The sequence below is a fragment of the Phallusia mammillata genome, chromosome 6, assembly GCF_965637545.1.
Source record: "Phallusia mammillata chromosome 6, kaPhaMamm4.hap1.1, whole genome shotgun sequence".
NCBI classification, from domain to species: domain Eukaryota; kingdom Metazoa; phylum Chordata; class Ascidiacea; order Phlebobranchia; family Ascidiidae; genus Phallusia; species Phallusia mammillata.
This window is the reverse complement of record NC_137257.1, coordinates 10,998,292-11,019,697: the sequence shown is the minus strand read 5'-3', so window position 1 is coordinate 11,019,697 and position 21,406 is coordinate 10,998,292. Positions and strand designations below refer to the sequence as shown.

The 21,406-nt window shown below is 36.7% G+C and overlaps 2 protein-coding genes across 2 annotated transcripts; one reads left to right on the top strand and one right to left on the bottom strand.

Annotated features, from left to right (window-relative positions):
• The first annotated feature begins 7,758 nt into the window (after positions 1 to 7,758).
• On the top strand, positions 7,759 to 12,469 carry LOC145232881 (four and a half LIM domains protein 5-like). Its single transcript, XM_080097558.1, has 6 exons — positions 7,759 to 8,104; positions 8,513 to 8,602; positions 9,379 to 9,553; positions 9,817 to 9,986; positions 11,029 to 11,215; positions 11,581 to 12,469. Exons 1-6 carry the CDS (start codon positions 8,018 to 8,020, stop codon positions 11,733 to 11,735), a joined length of 864 nt encoding a protein of 287 aa, XP_079953684.1. The 5' UTR covers positions 7,759 to 8,017; the 3' UTR covers positions 11,736 to 12,469.
• Positions 12,470 to 13,722: 1,253 nt separating this feature from the next.
• Positions 13,723 to 20,539, bottom strand: LOC145233591 (1-acyl-sn-glycerol-3-phosphate acyltransferase delta-like). The gene is made up of 8 exons (XM_080098344.1): positions 20,298 to 20,539; positions 19,818 to 19,987; positions 19,376 to 19,537; positions 19,037 to 19,190; positions 17,154 to 17,332; positions 16,266 to 16,369; positions 15,625 to 15,749; positions 13,723 to 15,393 (listed from the first exon to the last, which is right to left on the bottom strand). Exons 1-8 carry the CDS (start codon positions 20,464 to 20,466, stop codon positions 15,338 to 15,340), a joined length of 1,119 nt encoding a protein of 372 aa, XP_079954470.1. The 5' UTR covers positions 20,467 to 20,539; the 3' UTR covers positions 13,723 to 15,337.
• Positions 20,540 to 21,406: the final 867 nt, after the last annotated feature.

Genomic DNA, 21,406 nt, shown 5'->3' with positions numbered 1-21,406 from the left:
CATATGTTCGGTTTGTCCTCATTCTGCCAAACATTTGTGAAGGGGTGAAATGATGCAACGAGCGTTTGCTGTTTGACATTTTTTAGTCCCATTTTTTAGATGGTACATAAACCATAAAAAGTATGAATTACTGCTGGTGTGAACTGAGTGTGAAGATGCGTAAATTGTTGTTGTGTGATAATTTTTCAACCTTTCATCAAGGGATTCCTTTACAGCCAATTTACATTTCCCTTTTCGGAGGTTTGATCTACTTAGTAAGTACCTGATTGATGTATATGAAAAGCGCTCTATGAGTCTAGACGATTTGCACCGGGATGCGGGCCTACACTAAGCATAGGCCTACCATCTCAATTATAAACAAAAAGGAATTTTATTCTGCTTTGATAGTAATGCTTCCTAAAACTCAATTCAAAATTGATCTGGAAATAAAATAACCAAATGGCAGCTTTTACATAACATACTATAATTATGAGGCGTAGTTAAGTTACAGCGCCCACTTTCGGTTTCAGTCATATTTGTCCAGGGAACACAATACTGCAAGAATCACACAAACATACCTGTCATGAATAAATGGACCAGTTGGCTTGACTTATATACAGACACAAAAAAACGAGCGGGTTTCGTTTAAGGCAGCGGTTCTTTAACTTGGGTCCGCGGTCCTTGAGATTCCCACACGCGACTTTAGAGGGACCGAGAAGAAAAGCATGGGTGTCAAAGTCGCGGCCCGCGGGCCGCATGCGGCCCACGTAGCCCTCCAATGCGGCCCATGAACACTCAACAACAATTGCAGTATTTTGTCAGATTTTTATCTACTTACCACGAATTTTTCTTACTTTTCAAAGTTAAAGCTATTATTTAAACAGACATTTACAGAAATTTAATTTATAAATAATAATTCATATGCAGTGCTGGATTAACCATAAGGCAAAATAGGCACGTGACTACAGGTCAGTCAAAAATCCAGGCCACTTTTCTTTGTGACAATGATTTGGCAACACTGATAATTCTAATTTTTTATTTGGCAACCCTGATTTTCGGGCCACTTATAAAATGTGCCTACAGGCCAGCAGACCCTTAATCCGGCACTGTTCATATGTTATGAATAGAAACGATAGTAATTAAACCGTTCCTCAAACCATATAGCCACATGCGGCCGCAGAAACGAGTTTGTGGACCTATTGTGTGCAAACAATGCGAAAAACATGCGCCAAAAGAGTCACAATATAGATTATGACGTAATAAACAATTAAGACTGATCTTCGTACTGTGCAGCTCAATCTCTGCATCAAGTTGGAAATTAATCTGGGATTTGGGGGCGTCAATAGTTGGTATATATGTGATATAAACCTATTTCTTTACATGTGTAATTTTAAAACAAAAACCAGCAGGTAATTGGCGCCTGTTGGTGAAATAAGGATCTGCAATGCGGCCGTCATAGCGAAAAGGTTGTTTAAGTGTATATAACTGGATTAAAAATCACATGCGGCCCTCGGCATAATTTTTAACTGCAATGTGGCCCTTGAACCCAACGAGTTTGACACCCCTGGTTGAAAGTATTTCTACAATCTAATGTAACATCAGACACTGTAAGTGCATGAGCAAAAATTAGTCAGACAAATGATTTATCACAAGAAGTGGTATATTGCTTCATTTTAAGTAACAAACAGAGGCGATTATTCGCGCATTATATGTATGTATTGTTTTAGTCTTGTTTGTGACGTAATAAAGTGCCCTTAAACTATTCTCTCTCAATCTTTCGAAAAGTGACCTTACGAATATAAACTAAATTCATTCTGTATGGTGTTGTGGTAATACTTTCAAAGGGAATAAATTAACTCCTAGTTGGTAATTCGACAGTTTTATTTTGCCAAGGTATTTTCAGTTTTAAAAATATATTTAGCTTGGACTGCGAGTGCTCGAAAAGATTACGAAGGACCGTTATGACCAAAAAATTAAAAAGGAACCGCTGGTAAAAAGGACGGTTCTGGGTTTGAACCTCGTGATAAAAAATCGGACGACAGACAGTAAACTTTACCGTTTTTAATATGTGTGCATTTTACCTAATAGTATAGGTATGTTTAGTATCTTATTTATAAACAGAATTGGCATACCAAAATATTGCTTCTACGCCTGGTGTTTGTCCATTGCGTATCTGGCACATATGAAAAACTGTTGGGAACAAAATCACAACGCGGGCCCCAAGGCCATGATTATACATATTTTGTTTGGCAGAGCCAGTTTGTGAACAAGATATGATACACAGTGCGTATACGTCGGCGAGAAAGCCCCGGAAGAAAGTTAACGAGCAGTTAAACATGAATTAAACAAAAAAATAACTTGTTAATAGCCTGTCTCCGGTATAAATTGTGGTACGTTTTAAACCGGAGACCAGCCCTAAACAAGTTGTTAATTTATCATTTGGCAAAATAATACTACAAGCAGCTCAACAGGAGTTCTGAAACAAGTTGATGAAATAAGATAAAGTGTCATTTCCTTGTCTGCGGTTTACACGTGGGTAAAGTAACTTATATGGTGCGGCGCTGTGGTGTACACATTTTATGGTTTTAGTCTAAAAAAATGCATGTGTATATTTAGATTTTTGAATAAGAGCCATTTAAAAGTTTGTGCTGGGCAGTTATATTGCAATTATTATCATAAACTTGCCTACGACTATGTCATGACCGTACTGTTAACAAGTAACTTTATTTTGAGGCATTTAATGCTTGCCAACCTTTCACTTTATAATAAAATGTTAAACCAATAACTTAATACAAAATGTAAAACACAAGTAACGAATGCAGATTTTTCGTGCGATGCGTTTCTTGCCAAAAAACCTTTTCATACTATTACATCCCGTTGTATTTTGAGCAATTGTTTTTGTGGCGGTAAGAATTATTTTTGAAAATGGGTTATCAGGCTCGCATGAAATTGATCAAATAAAAGCTACTTAGCTGTTTTTTGACAATCGACGATTCGCGTTAATTCATTTTAAAATATTTAAATATTTGAAGTGTGACGGAAATGGAGTATACATACAGGGGATTTGCTGGCGAAGTGCGATATATCAGTGCAATCAATTAAAAATAGGACAACATTTGCCAGAAGATGTCAGTAAAGAGCGACATACTTGTTTGACACGTGACAATTTAGGTTTTGAGAACGTGTCTTCTACTATAATTGCATACCAATCCGGCAATTCATCGCATTTAAAACAGGTACATCAACAATAAACAAATTTGCGTTATTGCAGAAGGTGGTTGCGAAAAATTGTTAAATTTAAACAAAGAAAGTAAAACATTTCAATGAAAAAAACACATTTCAAAGAATTAAAATCACAACCAAGACAGAAGTTTTCCAATAACATGGGGCGCTGGTGTTTTTTCGGAAAAGCAGCAAGATTTATTTCAGAAAAGGCACGTTTTGATCTGATGTAATTCGCAAAGCTGCCGAGGGCCCGGGCGCAACCATATATGGATCCAAGTCGGCGGAATTTTAAGAAGTGACTTTCTTGGTTGGTTTTGCGGGCAAGCATTAGCGCAACGCTACGCGCATTGAATGATAGTTCAGCTCAAAGTTGACTTTTCATGTTTTTGAAAGCGACTGTGTAAAGGAGATAGCTTAAGTGGGACATGAGAGGTTAGCTGTTTTGTTGTGATTCGGTTTAGTTGAGGAAAACTTTGTCAGCTATCCTGCGGCATGTTAAAGGTTTCAGAACTAATCGACATATGTAAGTTGATTTATGAATTTAAGTAGCTTACGGATTCGCAACCCTCAAAAATGCAGCCAAATACTTGTGGGGATAGTTAAAGTACATGGTATTGCACTTCTAAAGCGGATTTTGTGTGTTTAACTATGGAGAGCCTTATTTATAACAAGTAGAAAATACAGTTAATGCCAACTCTGGTTTAAACCCGATTTTACTGCTTGACATGTCGACAGTGTAAATGTCCACAGTAAACAAATTCAAGCTTACAAAAACAAGACATTGAGGAAATGGAAGTATAGTCAATTTCCATTCAAACGTGGCAACTCGACGAACTACTAGCGGCGCAGCGGATGTGACGTAATGTTTACAGGAAAGTCTGTTCGACTCAAATTCAAGCCCAATTTAGGATGAACGAACAGAAAGCGTTTTTTTTGTACTCTTAAGCACTTGATTTGTTTTACAAAGATTGTGTGAACAATATGCCCTGTTGTTACAAAATTATTGACAAGGACAATGTTAAGTAAAAAGTAACATTTAATTCAATACAAAGGATTTATCCAAGTCCTTATCTTTTCTTTCTTTGGCAGTCGTTACTTTGTGAAAGCGATACCAAATGTTTTGTAAGCTTAAACATAAAAGAAAGGTTTTGGGCATCGCTCAGGTCTTTGAGCCAACGCCTGTGTGTATTTATACTGTGTTGTGTAGGACTGTTGCCGCAATGGCGTTAGTGACGTCACAATAACTTCTGGCATGAACGAATGTCTAACGGCGAAAAAGCGTAATTAATGGTTAAAGTGGAAGGAGTTGTAGGGTTAGTTTTATACCTCAGTCATGCAAGAGTTGACTTTGGGCTTATTTTGCTCTGAATGGAGTCTTTGAATTTGGTAGTGTCTGAAGGCGTTGTTTTCGGCAAGCGAAAAGAAAAAGGTTGGTAACCATCCTTGCGAATGATTACATATGCCTAACTGGAAGTCAGTTTTTTTTCGGTAATGTCAGGCTGCTTGGGCTATGTCATAACTCAAAACACATGACTGTTTTACGAACGATAAATAGGTCTGGTTATATAGATATTATAAGTAGTAAGAACAGTACCTTTTCACCGAATTGATTTATAAGTTTGAATGTAAATGCTTTTATGAACTGCCAACGATATTAAGTCAGGCTGTAGGATAGTTACGTTATTTTCAGGAACCATTGATTTTATTGATTTTTGTTTCATGATCATGTCTGTTTAATCTGTCCTGTGTAAGTGCCAGGGTGTAATTCTGAAGGAGCCACTTCTCAACCTCAGTGTCCGTGGTTGACAGAATGGGCCCAGCACTATGTGGAACGCGTCTGTTTTGTTTACCAAGCGAGAGGTGTAGCGTGTTTGTTAGCCATTGTTTGTTCGATTACAAACTGTCCGTTTTCAGTATGCAGAAGTGATTTAATTGCTGCCAAATGTTTGATTATTCATTTCTTGACCATAGCAAACACAACAAAAGTTAGTACTTGTGACATGAAGTAGGTTAAACACGTGCTGGTGCGTATTACTGTACACACTCGGTGATAAAATCTCGCCTGTGACGTCAAAATGGCCTGAAGGAAGATGTCGAACATAACCATTGTTGATTCTGTAAGCTGCTTGTCCAGCCTCAAGCACGCGTCGCCAGAGCAACCATCACTATAATCAGCCAAGCTTGACGCTTATAATCACGTGTTTCACCTCTGTGCCAGCAAAACCGCAGCGCTTCCTTCGCAAATCTAACTTGGTCTGAGCGTTCGCGACGTTGCGTCATAGGTTGATTTCGTTGCTGCAGTTGTCGTCGCTGACTTGTGGAGGGATGACGACGACCTTTTCTGACTCTAGTTTCATTCGATTAAATTATTGCAGAGCGGCCTTGCAGCACGATGCCAATGACAGTCATTTGAAGTCAGAAGTGAAATTGCTACAAACGCTTGGAAAACCGACATTAAAACGTTTTCCATGACATTTTTCCTTGATCCAAAGCATTTTTCTGATAAATCTATCAAATAAACATTAAAGTGTGGCATAAAAAAAAGTTTCTTAATATTACCCTAAAATATAACCGTGAAAACGTCTTCTGGCAAACCAACATCGTATTTGAGTTTAATCTTTGCAAAAACGTTTACTTTATTAGTTACCCCCCATGATAAATACTATTTACTACCGAAAAAGAAATAAACGTTTGGTTGAGACTTCATTCTTCAAGTTCCTGACTTTTTAGATTCAAACAATTTATGTAGATGCACAAGCAAAATTAGTAGCAGATAAAATAGGTTCTCGATAACGTTTATTTGGAATAACAATTATGTGCTTGTAGTTGCTACAAACCGTTTTACAAACTTGAACCAATTTGCGATGCCGGATTAACCATTAGGCAAAGTAGACACGTGCCTACAGGCCAGTCAAAAATCCAGGCCACTTTTCTTTGTGACAATGATTTGGCAACACTAATAACTCTAATTTTTTAGTTGGCAACCCTGATTTTCGGGCCACTTAAAAAATGTGCCTACAGGCCAGCAGACCCTTAATCCATCACTGCCAATTTGGTTAAATGGTTACCCGTTAACGGATCGTGGGCGCTTTGTGACACAGTTGAAACGTAATCATACAACAACAAAATGGTCGAATGCGCACATGCATGTTATCCTAGAACCCCTACAAAGACCAGATTTGGAGTGCTGGTTGCTACACCTTATATAGCATAATAAATGACGCTGGGAGCTGCGCCTGTATTGCAGCAAGAGCAAACTGGGAGCAAAGCAATCGTTTAGTGACTTGGCTCGGCGAGCGGATACATTCTGGGACGTCAAAGGCAACAGCCACCCTAGTCCTTAAAGTCAAGTTCAGTACACAGCAGTAGGGAAGGAAGTTCGGCAGTGATTCAATGTATACGTTTACATGAATGGTGTGGATTGTAAGTTTTAAACTCCGTTGCCAGAAAATGTACATTATTGTTTTTTAGCCTGTCGTTTTATTTCCAAAGTTTTTTAAAAATGGTTCAGACATTCCTTTTATTTGTTGTCTTTGTCCTCGGAGCTTCAGTTGTTGGTGTCAAGCTCAATGGGTTGCTGATGGTTTTTGACGTTTTGTTGCATGTTACATGGACAGTTATAGTGAAAATATATTTTCGAAATCTCGTGTTCTTGGCTGCTGACCTTAAAAGGGTCAAGTTTGGTTTCTCATAAATCTAGTAAAAAAACGCTTAGGAGGCAAAAATGTAAATTTGGCTAAGTAGTTTATCAAATTGGACATGCTGTTTACAAGTCTATAGAGCTCTTCTGGCAAACGTATTTTATTCCGACGTTTCGACGTCCTATACAGAAGAGCTCTATAGACTTGATACTATGCCTGGCAGCAACAGCTTATTTATGCTGTTTACAAGTTACAGTGTTGTCCCCATATACAACTTGTGTACGTAAATCATTTTAACAAAACACAATTTATAAGCCACCTACACAAAATTAAAGAATTGCCCAGCTCCATAAATGATCAGCTCAAATGCGACGGAAATTATGACGTCAAACCAGGGCCGCAATGGTATGACAAAAATGGCTGTTCTGCGTATTGTGTTTACGTTTAAAAGGTTACTTTTAAAAGGGTCACAACAGTGCAACGCTAGAATTAGTTCGCAAAGATGCGAAAAAAAAATTTTTGCGACATAATCGGAAGTTTTGTCAAGGTTAACAATTGGGTCATTTTAGACTTTTCTGTTTCTTTAAATACTTTAGTGGATAATTTCTAAAATCAGCCACTTGTAGTGGTAGTTAGAAAAGTCTAACTGTCAGGAAAGAAGATTTTTCAGCATAAGCAAAGTTATATTGGCGACGCGCTTGAACGCACTTCGTAGTTTTAACCGTGACCCATGAAAAAATAAGTGCTTTATGAATTTTGAGACGAAATGCTCTATTCGCGTTTTAGTTGCCATGCACTAGTTACTAGTAGACAGGTTAAGTAAACTGAACCAGTGCCTTAGAGATGGCACTACTTTTTGAATAAATACACCGGGTCAGTTACTCACGAGCTATTTGTTTACGACGCAGGTTCATTCATAGTTTGTTTGCTAACCAGTTGCTTGGTGTAGAAGAAGCGGTGTAACACACTACTATCTCGACTTTCAAAACTTTAACCATTCGGCATCGCATTGAAGATAAGACCCTGTAGGACCACAGGCTCTGCGACGAATTTAAGCAGTGACGCATATAGATTGCGCCAGGCTTTGGTTCTTGTACTTGTAAGAGAACTGCTGTACTGTCGAAGGTAGCACATCAAGTTCTTGAGAACCAAGTGGAAAAAAATCAGAAAAGATGAGTGTTAAACTTGACAGAAGTGCAAGTGTGCCAAACTGCAGCAAATGCATGGAGTCGCTTCTGGGCAAGCAATATCTTATGAAGGTGAGTGGTTTTACAGTCTATCACATTTGTTTGGGAAGAAAACACATGGGCCTCAATAGTAAAACGATACGGTTTTTATAGACAACGTTATAAGGGTATTTGACACCTACAAATGAAACAGAACGTTAAATTAGGTTGCTGCAAAATCCACGACAGTTTGGTGACAACTTTATGTTTAGATAAAAAAGTCACTTTTAACAACCTTTTAAGTACAGAAAATATCCTAAGGTCCAAAAGTGATAATATTCATGTTTTGTGGTAAACGTGCACTACACGAAGCGCGACTCCTTTGCCGGAAGTGTGTAAATACGTCACAGTGTATTACGTAGTATTTTCTTTGCGTGACGTGACTCGTCTACTTTACGTAAATGCAACGAATTAATTTTTCTGTATTTTGCTTCTCCACAGGAGACGAACAAGTTTTGCGTGCCATGTTATGAAAGTATGCATTGCAATTCCTGCAACAAATGCCTGCAGATCATCTCAACTGACAGCCGGGTAAGCACATGGCTAGATTATACCCACAATACATACGCGCCGCTTTGACAAGCAGGATTGAAATTCTATTTACCAAGGGACAATTCCTTCTTGAAGGATTTCGTAACCGAAATACCCCCCAAACAGAATTACAATTATAAATAAATAAATCTGGTCCATATTCCCTAATCCGCCATTGGGTAAATTTTCATTCTCTTTGGCACGTCCCCCGGGGTATCTCCGTCTTAATAGGGCGGATCAGTTTGTCCGGATCATGCAGGGGCCACTGTCGGGACAGCAGCACTCACCAATTAACGTTTCCGTATTTAACCTTTAATGCCTCGCAGAAATTGAATTACTTCAGTGGCGTTGCATTGGCTGCAGACACCATAACTTGCAGTTTCTTCAAATCATTCACCGCATTTTGGTTTCGTTTTGTCTCTCTTGACCAATTGCAATGAGATTGGACAACCTCGCTCAAAACGTGTTAAATGAACCAAACGTGCCCGGCCCGGTACTAAAACTTTCGTAGGAAACATATGTTCTACATTGAATTATTCAACAAAAACATTTTTTTCGCTTTGTTGACATGTCTTTGTTGATATAAAAACAGATTGTCCTTATTTTTCTTGGCTCACAAATCGCCTAAGTGTTTCTGGAATGCTTAATAAACACAACGTCAAGCCCAACCGCAAACTGTGTCCTTGGCGCTTGTCCTAATGCTTTTAATTTGATTTGTTTCTTACGTCATCTTCTTTTTCCGCGCCAGCTAATGAGAAATGTCCATTCATTTGCAGGACATTTCGTACAAGGCTTTTCATTTTCACGACAGCTGTTTTAGCTGTGATGGTTGCGACCGCTGTCTCACAGACCAGAAGTTTATTTTCAAAGACAACAAGTTCATCTGCGAGAAATGTTACGAAGACAAGTTTATGCCCAAATGCGCCACCTGCCGGAAGACTTTCAAAGCAGGTAAACGCCGAATCCAATTTTGAAAATGATAGCAACTTGGAATGCAAAAATAAAACCTAGTATCTAGATATTGTTGCTAAGTGATGCATTTTGCACAGAAAGTGTTGGGCTTATTACACGCACAGCCGCGTAAAATGTATCTTGCCAAAACGACTCAGAGTTCGTCTTTAGGTTATCTAAATACAACTTTTTTGGCAAGTATGGTTGTTAAAAATAGAACCAAGTGAAAACGAACTTCTGTTTTTGTTGCTTGTCTGGCATAGGCTCAAAGCGTATGGAATATGAAGGCAAAAGTTACCACGAAATGTGCTTTTGCTGCTCATCATGCAACGCATCGATCGGGAAAAAGAGTTTCGTGAAGAGGAGCGACGGGTATTTCTGTCAGGATTGCTTCGAATCCCGTTTGGCCAACAAGTGCCACAAATGCAAGAAGGTAAGCGTTAGATGAACTATATGCGGAAGACAAGAGTGAATTGTGTTTCAGAAGATTGAAATGCACTGCGGCTTCCTTCTGTTACAAAAACATGTTACAATATATATGTTAGGTTCGTGAACGCCCAAAGCATTTTACATGAACTTAAAGTAGTTTTATTTAACGAAAATCTGGATAAACAATGTACGAGATGCACTTGCAACATTTTCCACCCGCCCAAATACTTGTTTGGAAGTTATAAACATTTGTGTGGAAATAGACGAATATCTGGCAGTTACTACAAAGTCAAGAGGAACGCATCACTGTGGTGAAAGTCTTGCCAGAAACTGCAAAGTTTAAGCATTGCATTATTACTTGATTCAATATACAAGATCGTTAAGCGCGGGCGTTTTAGCTTTTAGGCGTCTATCATCGTTACGTTGTTAGGCGCGACGTTTGGCGTTGCTAGTGGCGCCGTTACGCCATCATTTGCAATCGTTCCTAAAGGTCAAGTCGCGACGGCGGTTTTAAGTCCTCGTTGTTGCTCTCCATATTGGGCAGCTGTTCTGAGCGCTAATTAAACGCATCCTTGAAGTTATGAAACTGTTTATTGGCCGCAAATGAACCCTTCAAGCTCTTGCATGGCGATAAACATCATGCTGCAATGCGGTCAGCACATATCTGCCTGACTTGTCATCAGTCTGTAATAGCTTTTTGTGGTTTACTAATACAGGGATCCAGCAGTACCCGAGTTCTTAGTACTGATCCTGGCTACTTGCGATGTTTAATCAAAATCTGCACAAGATTTATATCAGTAAACCCAAATGAACTTACTTACTTACGTAACTTTTGTTAACCCAACAGCCATATTGGGAACGCTCCAGTTTAAAACTAAATTATATGTCGACGCACTTATCGCTACGTTATTAAAAAGTGACGTCACGACATTCCCCAAACTAACTTTTAAATCTTCCCTTCAACTCGCCACTAAATAGTTTAACATTTTAATGTCTTCCAACAAGAATTCACCGGGTTATAGGACAATCTAGATTTTCGATTGCAGATCATTAAGTCGAAGGGAGTGTCGTACAAGGACGAAACCTTCCACGCTGCGTGCTTTCTTTGCGCGGGATGCGAGGCTAATATTGCTGGGGAACAATTCATAACCCACGACGAGAAGCCTTACTGTGTAAATTGCCACAAAAACTTGTTCTCTAAGAAGTGTCACAAATGTGGAGATCCAATATCAGGTAAATTGGTCTCCCTACTTTATTTGTCTTTTGCGGTTCTAACACCAACTTGAGTTCTAACCCGACTTGGATCACTGTTGTTGAAAGTCACTGTGAAAAAGACTGAAATTCCCTGAAAAACCTGTGTCAAAAAGCCCTCATCATGCTTTTGAAAAATCTTTAAAAAAAATTCAGATAGCTTAAAGTGGTGTGGTTTGTCGTAGTGATTACTTACGCCTGAAGTTAATATGTGTTCCCTATACTGTCATCACTCGTTCATCAGTATGCAATATCACACCGACTCGTAACAAATTTACATCATAAATTAGCCATAGTTAAGCATCTGTCACCAGATAATAATCAAGTATATGTTGTTGTAACACAAGGCATCAAGGAAACGAAGATGATTGCATTTGAGGAGTTGTCGTGGCATGTTGAATGCTTTGTCTGCTTTGATTGTGGAAGACAGCTTGAAGGTGAAGGTTTCGCCATGCATCGCGAGGAAACCTACTGTGAGGAGTGTGCAAGTCAAATCCCTTGATTTGGGATGTGAAATACCCAATGTACATGTGATATGTATAAATGCCTACTTTTGCATGGCGTAATGATGTAGCCTTTGTATGTATTTGTAAGTTCGATGTACTTATCTGTGTTGAGCATGGCTTTAACGCGTGATTATGTGCTTTACTGAAAGATTTAAGCTTTGTGTATGGCTTTTTCTTATTTGGCTTCGAAACATGTTTTTTTTATCGTTTTACAAAGTTAGACATCCACTTTTACTTCTATGTCTGGTTTTAGTTTATGTTAGTCGTTTACAGAGGCACCCTTGACACCAACGACCGTCAAAAACGGCATAGAAGTACGTGGAAACACAACTGCAACAATACTTTAGTGTTATGATTTTGTAATCAACTATTTTTTGTTCATGACAGAATTACGACCCATTTTGTACAAAATGATAAACTTCTTTTTTTCAGGTAAATTTGGCACAAAAAGCCCATGCACATAAGTCATAGTCATGCTGTTTTGTTTTACCACTGAGTCACTACATTCATTAATAGATTTATGTTCAACAGTGCTGCAAAATATTTTGCTCTATGATTTCGTTTAAGGTGTAATCTATAGCAGTATCGAAAACATGATCATTTACATTGCAATTGTATACTGTACTTTGCATTTTCTCGATCAGAATTTGTGCCAACGGCAAACCGTAAAACGATTAAGTGAGTTTGCAGACTATATACTGCACGTTTAACCGCGAAAAAATGTTATAAATCGGCGTCAAGTAATAATTATAACTTAAGTCGAGAAAAAGTTGTAATTTTTAACAGTTAACACCTAGAACGATGTGGAATAACAGAAAAGCGAGCAAGCAGGTCTTTTTGTGACTTTTTGATTTCGTGTAGTTCAGCAAAAACGCACCGCAACATGACTAGACAAAGCAGGCCTACTGATGGTAAAGTTGTTGAACCTTCAAAGGTTAAACCTTTCTTTGCCCCAGTCAAGGAAGCAAACCAGTTCAGTTCAATTAGTGTTGATATCACTGGTTGTGGTAAACGTAGGAGGCGGGATATCATATCATGTGAGGTTCAGGCTTAACATTGGTCATTGCTAAAAATAAAGTTACTGCGCTTCTTTGCGTCAGGTTGTAATGAACCAGTGTCAACTGACAAGTTACTTGTTTCGTCCTTCTCGAAATAAATCTCACTGATTTAAAACTAAAGGGAGTGGTATTGTAGTATTCAAAAACGAATCTTTTTAAAATAAGCTACAAAAGCGTTGCAATCCAATGACAGGTTACTGTAGATAAGCATGGCGCAAAAAATTAAGATTCAATTTTAAAACTTTGACTATAACGTTAATATATAACCACCACATAAAAGTGACCTTTATGTACATTTCCTTGAAACAACGACTCACAGACACCCGTTGTGAGCTTGTGTTGTCATCCTTTGGGAGATACTGACGTAATAGAGTAACTCTGATGTCAAAGGTCAGTTGTTTTTATGCTCACAGTTCGTCCAATTACCTCCAAATAGACACATGTCTTACAAATGACCAAGCACCTCTTGTAGACGCTTCATAGCTGAACCCAACAGAACGTGTACTGTTAAGATCTTTAGCAGTTGAACAAACATGCTTAAGTGCAATCCATACATGCAAATGAATTCGCATTAGCTTGTGTTGTGGGCGGTTACCCTTTTTGCCATTGCCAGGTTTACATTAAAAAGTCTGGAAGCTGGTACCTATTTTAGCGCAGCTGGCATCACACATATTTTACACTTCAACGCCACCCAATAAATTTGCATTCACGCCCACATGTCGTATACCATTTGTCTACAGTACTAGAAATAGATAGGCTACATAACAGGTAGCCTACACATTTATAGATGCATTTGTTTGGTAAAAGCATTGTTCGTTGATGTCCTCCGTCTGTAAAACGACCTGTTTTGAAACCGTCTGTTATTGTGGAACATTCAGCGAAGAAAAGATTATTCCAGGAAAGATCTTTTAAACGAATGGCAAAATCGGCTGAGCACACCTTGTATTTCCAATATTTGGACTTTAACCCACACTGAAGAACAAAGCCAAACAATAGAAAACTTTTTTCTCTTTGCGTGCTGAATCACCAAGCACAAAACACATACAGAAAGAAAGCAATACGCCAAACGATTACAGACAAGCAAACACGACAGGACTTTTACACCGATTCCCGCACATTGAAATTGCATATATTGAAACTTCACCTAATTAAAGTGCTCAACACAAGTGATAAGTAATGTCCAAAGTCAGGTTATAGTCACACTCAAAAACGGCGATAAAGCGAAATGTTTGGCCAAGTGGCTGTTCTTTGTAATCACAAAACAGAATTTTGCTGCACTAACACCAATCTTGATTTTTAGCACAAGTACAAATTCCGCCATCGTTAAACAACAATTAGTAATGAACGTAAATCACGCTGCCTTACAGCTCTATTGGATAAATCATTATGTGCGACGCAAGCGTGGAAAGAATTACAGAAGAGATAGTTTAACAAACGATGTACAATTACATTTTACAAGCAATCGAATTCAAAAGTTGAGGTCTGGAATTTGAAACAAAACTGTGGCATGCTAAAATCAACACAGGGGCAGGGTGGCCACGAAACGTTTTTGAATTATTTATTTTCTTTGATTTTTTTAAAAAGGTATTTGTAAAAGGCTATTGTTTTGGTAAACGTTAAACTATTAAACTTCTAAATTTCGTTGCAATCAAATGAAAATTTCGAATAGAACCAGAGATTTTTTTCTTATGAAGCATTTTTAGCAAAACAAAAGAATAATGTGAATATTTTAAGAAAAATACTTGTTTAAATCAGTGTTTTTTTAACGTGGGGCGTATTTTATAGATATAATTAGGGCAATTTTGTTTTAAAGCACATGGGTGATTTAAGTTGGTAACATACTGGGGATTCAGTTTGAAATTAAGCAAAAGTTATGTTTTCATTTTTATTTAGAATGTTACAGGCAAATTAAAAGCTTGCAATAATAGCAAGTCTATTTAACATCGAACTGGGAATAAGCGGGTTTGAAGAGACTTTAGGTAAGTGCAATTTGTAATCGACTTTATAAGAACAAGGTGATTGCATGGAACATCACACACAGTGGACAAAAAACGACTTTAACCCAACAACTAATTTGTAACTGCTTATGATTTATAGTCCAATTGGTTTAATGATTCAAAAATTAAAATGGACGATTGAGAAAAGATTATGGATTTTATGCCGCATGTACAAAACTCTATAAACTGGAACATTGAAGGGCAACTTGATATGATACATTTTTAAGTACTTCAAATTCAAACGTTCGAATAAAAAAGCAACGTGTATGTTTGCGCATGATTTCAGTGTACATGATCCAATAAGCGAACAATATACGCAAAACTTTTGAAAAACAATCAAGTATTAAACCAATAAGTCATGTTGTCTGATTAAGCAAAACAATTTGCACAGATTTTCTTTTTCCTAATAACAAAGCTTCGAAAAAGAGGATGGACAAAAAATTACTGCGCATTGGAGATAATGCGTTATTTAATGCTGTGATAAAATTAAGAGAAAACACGCACATGTGCTCGTAGAAACGACGCACAAAGTATTCAGAATGTTTATTTGGCACCCTTCGGTTTTCCAGCCTTCAGCATGACTTGAAAAACGACACTCACTAAAAAGCATAAACAAGCGTTAATATCAGGTAAGAGAGTTTCCTGAAAAAAATTGTCATTTTGGGCTATTGGTCATTTACCGCCACATTTTGAGACCAGATATATACTCTGTACCTTATTGGCAAAATTTTTTAGGACATTAACATATACCCTATTAAACAATTTTTGCGCAGTGCATATGATGCTGGGGAACAATAATAAGAGCTAATATTAAAACAGACGTTACTTACCTATGAGAACCGCCAAGGTAAACATTCCCTTTTGGAATAACGTTCCCCACACTATCGTCATGTAGGCATAATAAAATAACGGCACTAGTAACACCACCGCCCAGGTGATAGCTATAGTGAAAGATCTGAAAGAAGCAAAATTTCAAAAAAATGCATGCATAGGTACATAATACACTTTATTCCAAAAGGAGCTGCTTTGAAATAAGTGATTATTTTTCTACACACAAACTGATAAGCAAAAGTTAGACGAATCAGCCACAAAATTTTAAAGCAAAAACAAGCAGAGGTTCGAGTCCCAATTTCGTGCGGGCATACAACTTTGCCTGAGGATATTTACAATTTGTTTGAACATAAAGAGTTAAATTTTAGCCTCCAGAAAGTGTGTATGACTGTAATTTTTTAGGCTTTTGTTAACAACATCAAAAACATTTTTTGAAAAATTATGTTGCTCTATGCCGCCACCCGACGAGAAGTAAAATTTCGTCAGAGAAAGGAAAAATTAAATTCCTATTTTAAGGTTGGTCAAATGGAATATCACACAAACATTTATCGACAATTTTAAACAAAAAGCGAGGGTTAAAATACTTATATACTTATGTTAAACGCCATATTCATTTTAAGCTTCAGCAAAATATACTTACAACATATTATTCTCTATTTTTCTTCGTTCGTAATCAGAGTATTTTGGGTTTTGTCCATCTATTGGAAAGGTATCGTGGTGCTTGTGGTATTCGCATAACTCATCCTGAATCATAAAAATACCGTATTACAAAAACAATGCAAACAGCTTTATATGACCATAAATACTAAATGAAAAATTCACAGTTAAAGGGACACAATTAATAATGAAATTATGTTTGTTACGACCATGATTGGGTGACCTCTGTATACTTTAGAGTAACATTGGCACAAATCATCTAACGCGATGATAGCTATAAAGTAGGCCGTTTCCTTATTAAAGCAATATAACCCATGGCTGTCAACGACATTAGATGTTTGAATTTATGATAATACTGAAAACGGTGAAAGTTTAATCAAGGCTACAGCTGTCAACTCTAATGAACCTTCCTGTCGGAATTAAATCAAATAAAAGGTTAAGGGGCCAAGGGAATTAAAACATCGAAAATATGTTGTATTGAGGTTTACATAACTGTAGGATACTGCTTGATACCGTCAGTGGTTTGTTGTATGGGCAACACTTCATGCAAAACGTCATGTCCTATTCAGATAATAAGCTTAGGTAACAAGTCATATCAGGTAACACCGTATGTATACACGCCCGGCTTGTATGAGGTGTAACAACTACGCATGTCGTGTTGGCTCTTAAACAATACACCAGTTTACCCTTATGTCTTAAATAGCCTTTTGAAGGCGGAAAATGACGTACGGTGTATAAACAACCCATGTAGCCACGAACAGATAAAATGTATCATACATAATACACCAGTTAAAGTTTAGAATGACAAGGTCAGAAATTGTTCCAAAGTCGAAAACACACACGGACTTTCAGAACCGAACATTCATCTTACTTTATCCTGGTATAAATCACGAAGGTATTCTGCACATTCATCATCGTCAACTGGGACTTCAGAAATTGGTGTACGTCTGACTAGGAAATCAGCTTTGCACGGTTTTCCGTTAAGCATATCCATCAAGGTCGGCTCCGTGTCACCATGGAAACACACTGCTGCGTCGTATATATAATCCACTACAAAAAATGTTGACAAGATTACACATAGTATACATACATATTAGTGTAGTGCACCAGATCATAGTAAAATGAATTTTGCCATAAAAACCTAAAACAACTCTTTTGTGTATGTTCTGAGATTAACTGTACCTTCGATGGGTTAAAAATTTACGTTTAGCCACTTCAAATATCACGCGGCTTACTTCCAAAGCATAATTGAAAAATAACAACATCGTAGTGGTTCTCACAACGGCGTAAAAAAATAAGCTGAATTGTTCGGTATCAAAAACAGTAAAACATGTACGCGTATAAGTGCGCACTTTGTAAAATTTAATAAAAAAGGTAATTAAAAACAAATACTTGCATCGACAATGGGGTTTTATTAGAAAAGGTTTGTATTGCTATGGTGTCCCTAAGCAATTTAAATACTTATTGCTTTTATCGGAGCTATACTCGTGTTTACAACGTGCAAGAGGGTTGTAAAGCAATCAGTGGGAACAATTATTTTATAAATGTCAACAAGTGATTAACAACATACGTCGCATTGGGATTTTTTCACTTTAAGCTTTTAGGCACTTTAAAAACACCCCAGAAAATCGATAAAGTGAAGTATATTTAGTTATTGTATATAATGTTATATTCTTTGAATCAAACTTAAAATACGTTTTTGAAATAGTTTTAATATTTTAATGTCCGAGATCAATCCACCACGTTGGATACATATCGTCAAAGTATTTGTTTTCGCTAAAAATTGATTTGAAAACAATTGTTCCGGAAATATTATTACATGTTTTTTTTTCTGTTGATATATTTCGTACAAGGCACTATCATAAATAATTCAAATGATTGTTCTTATTTTCTTCAAGCGTTGAATCCAGCAGATCTTTTTAAAACAAAGAATCGGTTAAACACCAAAATTTAACACCGCATTTTACTATGTGTAGTTGCAAGCAGAATTATTCTGATTAGACGTAAGTATATTTTATAACACATACTTTAAATGCGTTATGGCTTAAATACAAATCTTCTACAAGTTTTCCCTTGCCGTATCTGGTCTCCTGATGGGCGAGATTACAAGGTGACAAAACAGTTTAACGCACAAATATTTGAGCGTTTCAGCCAGCAACAATTTCATACGATTTTATCGATCAATGTGATATGTTCGTTTTTTGTGGAAGGATGTATTGTTTTTCCTTAGTTATATTTTTCCGCAAAAAAACGTTTTTTGCTCATTTGTTTGGATTTGCTCACTTAAAATATTGCAATCTCTCCTAACCAAGTTTCAAAACATATAATATCTAACACACATTAAATTTGAAACAAATAGGTGATAAATTTGTCATTTACCGATGTAAGATACAAAACCTAAATCCAAAAGTAGAAATGTTCGTGTACCAAGTGTAACGTTGCTGAAAAACTATAGCAGTGAAAAACGATACCTTGTCTAAACTACGTTGCTTGCCTTTGTGTTTGTTCGCGATTGTGTGTTGCCTACGTTGTCTTTTCCTTGTGTCATTTGATATTTTATCGCCAAAAATGTATTTTAGAATATATTGCAAGGCTTAATTGATAATAATATTCAATGTGCCTAACCGACCGAGTGATTTACTGCGCAAATATTAACTAAAACAACATGGCGAATGTAAAACCGGAGACCGATCGATGAAGTATAGGTCAAGGTGATTATATTTACAGCAGCTTAAACCCGTTTGACCTTCTTACCGTTGTTGCGTAAGCCTTGTGTGGTTAACACAAAGCCCTTGGTTTTTGGTTGGAGTAGATGCTTTAGTGGTTTAAGGCCGTTTTTGCGTTCAAATTCAATGCTCTTTTGGTGTCTTTCTGGCGTAAAGCGTGTTCCTTCGCAGAAGATTAGGAACTGAAAAACGATGTAAGTATAGGATCAGATTTAGTCCAACATTTATTCACAGAATGGCACCATATTTAAACAAAGTTACACACATTAAAAAAAATCGCAAAAAAAAACTGTAAACCAACAGTTCAAGATACTAAAAAGTGTTTTTTTGTTAATGTTGAGAATGTACTTTTTTAACAAACATATACCCAATATGGTTGCTTGAACGAAGCAAGAGCTTTAAAACCCTTTTCCAGAGTTTTTTTGTCTTTTTCAATTTTTCTTTTTAGAAACACGCTTTCTGCCATCCAGAAAGACCATCCCATGACCGGAATGTAACGTATGGAATTTTTTGCAATACATTTTGCCATCTAAAAAAATGTTTTACACTTGAAACATACAGAAATAGGATAATGCTGTTTTTAAAAAAATGTTAATAATGTTGTAGTTTTAGAGCAAAACATCTAAAATCATCTTTAAGAACAATATACTTTTGGGTTAACCAGCTACTACTGCCAAAAAATAGTTTGAAACAAAAAATGTCTTCTTTTAATTTTTAGCATTGTCTTTTAATAAAAATTATTCAAAGAAGTCCTTTATAAACCAGAACAAAACAGCCTTTAAAATATCATAATATTATGTCATACTTACTCCGAGAATGTTGGAATACTCTGCCACAACCCAGCTGACAACCCAATCAAGCTGTCCTCTGTGGTTGAGTATAGCAATTATACTTTCTGTACCCAATTTCTCAAATTCTCCAGGTCTTGCATACAAATACACTTCCATTCCACTCCACCATTGAGCCACACATGGAATTACTAAAAATAAGATACAAGGTAATGCCATAAAACAGAAGATAAATGCAAGTCTACATTATTTTGTTTGGAAGCAAATTGACTTTGAACTGTATTTGAATGACCACAAACTCAAGTTCATTCTGGTAATTATGCCATGATGGTTATGCACATAAATAGGAATTTAGTACATTGTTTTATGATACATAGATCAACTATAAACAAAAGCAAAAATCAGCAACACTTTTTATACCCATGGAAAAAAGTGGCATAAAGATCCCTTTTAATAGAATTGTAAGTTTATGCAACAATACAACTAAAAAATGATACCTACAGCACCAGTTGAGATGGTTCAACAGGCCAATCATTCGACGATAGGTTCTTTTAAAACTGAAATACCAGAGAGGTACACAAAGCATTTGCAGTATATTGACAACTAGCCCACTTGCCAAGTAGATATAGGCCATCAATATGTGAATTGCAAAGTTGCTTTTGAAACTCATTTCCAGTAGTTTGAAAACAAACAATCATGTACAAATTAGCATTTTACACTACGCTAAATATAAAGTAGAATTTTAATACTTACAAAAATTTGTAGCTTACCATACAACAAGTATAAGTAATAAGTATCATTGTGTAGTTTGTAGACACATCTCATGTCTAATAATTAGGAAACGATAAATCAACTTCACCAACAGAGCTTTGGCTGTATAAAAAATGCACTGTAGATGTTTTTTTTAGAAATTATGAAAAATTACAGGTAAGTTGTGCGGTCATGTTGCAGAGTGCAAACTGCCTATTATTTATTTATGCAATTGTTTCATGTAAAACTGCCAATATAGTTTGCACTTCGTCGCACAAAGACAATCAAACAAACAAAAGTAATAAATTCACCGATGAACAAAAAATGTTGTGAAAAAAAGTGCAAAAGGCAAGATTGTTAAAAACATACAAAACTACCATAAAAGCTGTACTTTCCTACTTCAGCCGATATGAAATAACTATCCAGATTGGTTGTTTGTCGCAAACAACTTTTCCATCTCACATCCTATACCAAAGGTGTCGTATTCGTAGACTTTGACCTGAGTAGCTGCTGAACCAAAGTTTAATCTTAATCAGAGAGAGTTCTTTTTTTGTACGCATGACTTGGTTTCGCTGTGGTCGAGCACACAGCCACACACCGAGCCGAAATGAAACAATATTTCAGAATTTTTTTGCAGTTTTTTAAGAATATTGTTTAGGTGATTTTATGAAGACAACAAATACAGTTATAAACGTGCTGAAGACTTACAGTTGTGTTGTATTGTATTGTATTGTATTTCATTGCATTGTATTGCATTGTAATTTTACACGGCATATTTATTTAAAGTGACAAATTACAAGTCTAGGTTTGAATCCAGATTTTTAAAGAAAACCAGTCATACAGTTGTTCCCGCAATCAAG

Excerpts from the sequence above, each read along its gene's own strand:
- LOC145232881 (XM_080097558.1), top strand. The coding sequence starts at position 8,018 with ATGAGTGTTAAACTTGACAGAAGTGCAAGTGTGCCAAACTGCAGCAAA. Across the intron at positions 8,603-9,378 it reads TCATCTCAACTGACAGCCGG|GACATTTCGTACAAGGCTTT; the intron begins GTAAGCACATGG and ends ATTCATTTGCAG. Across the intron at positions 9,554-9,816 it reads CCGGAAGACTTTCAAAGCAG|GCTCAAAGCGTATGGAATAT; the intron begins GTAAACGCCGAA and ends TGTCTGGCATAG.
- LOC145233591 (XM_080098344.1), bottom strand. The coding sequence starts at position 20,466 with ATGAGTTTCAAAAGCAACTTTGCAATTCACATATTGATGGCCTATATC. Across the intron at positions 19,191-19,375 it reads CGTTCAAGCAACCATATTGG|TTCCTAATCTTCTGCGAAGG; the intron begins GTATATGTTTGT and ends ATCGTTTTTCAG. Across the intron at positions 17,333-19,036 it reads ACAAGGCTTACGCAACAACG|TGGATTATATATACGACGCA; the intron begins GTAAGAAGGTCA and ends CATTTTTTGTAG.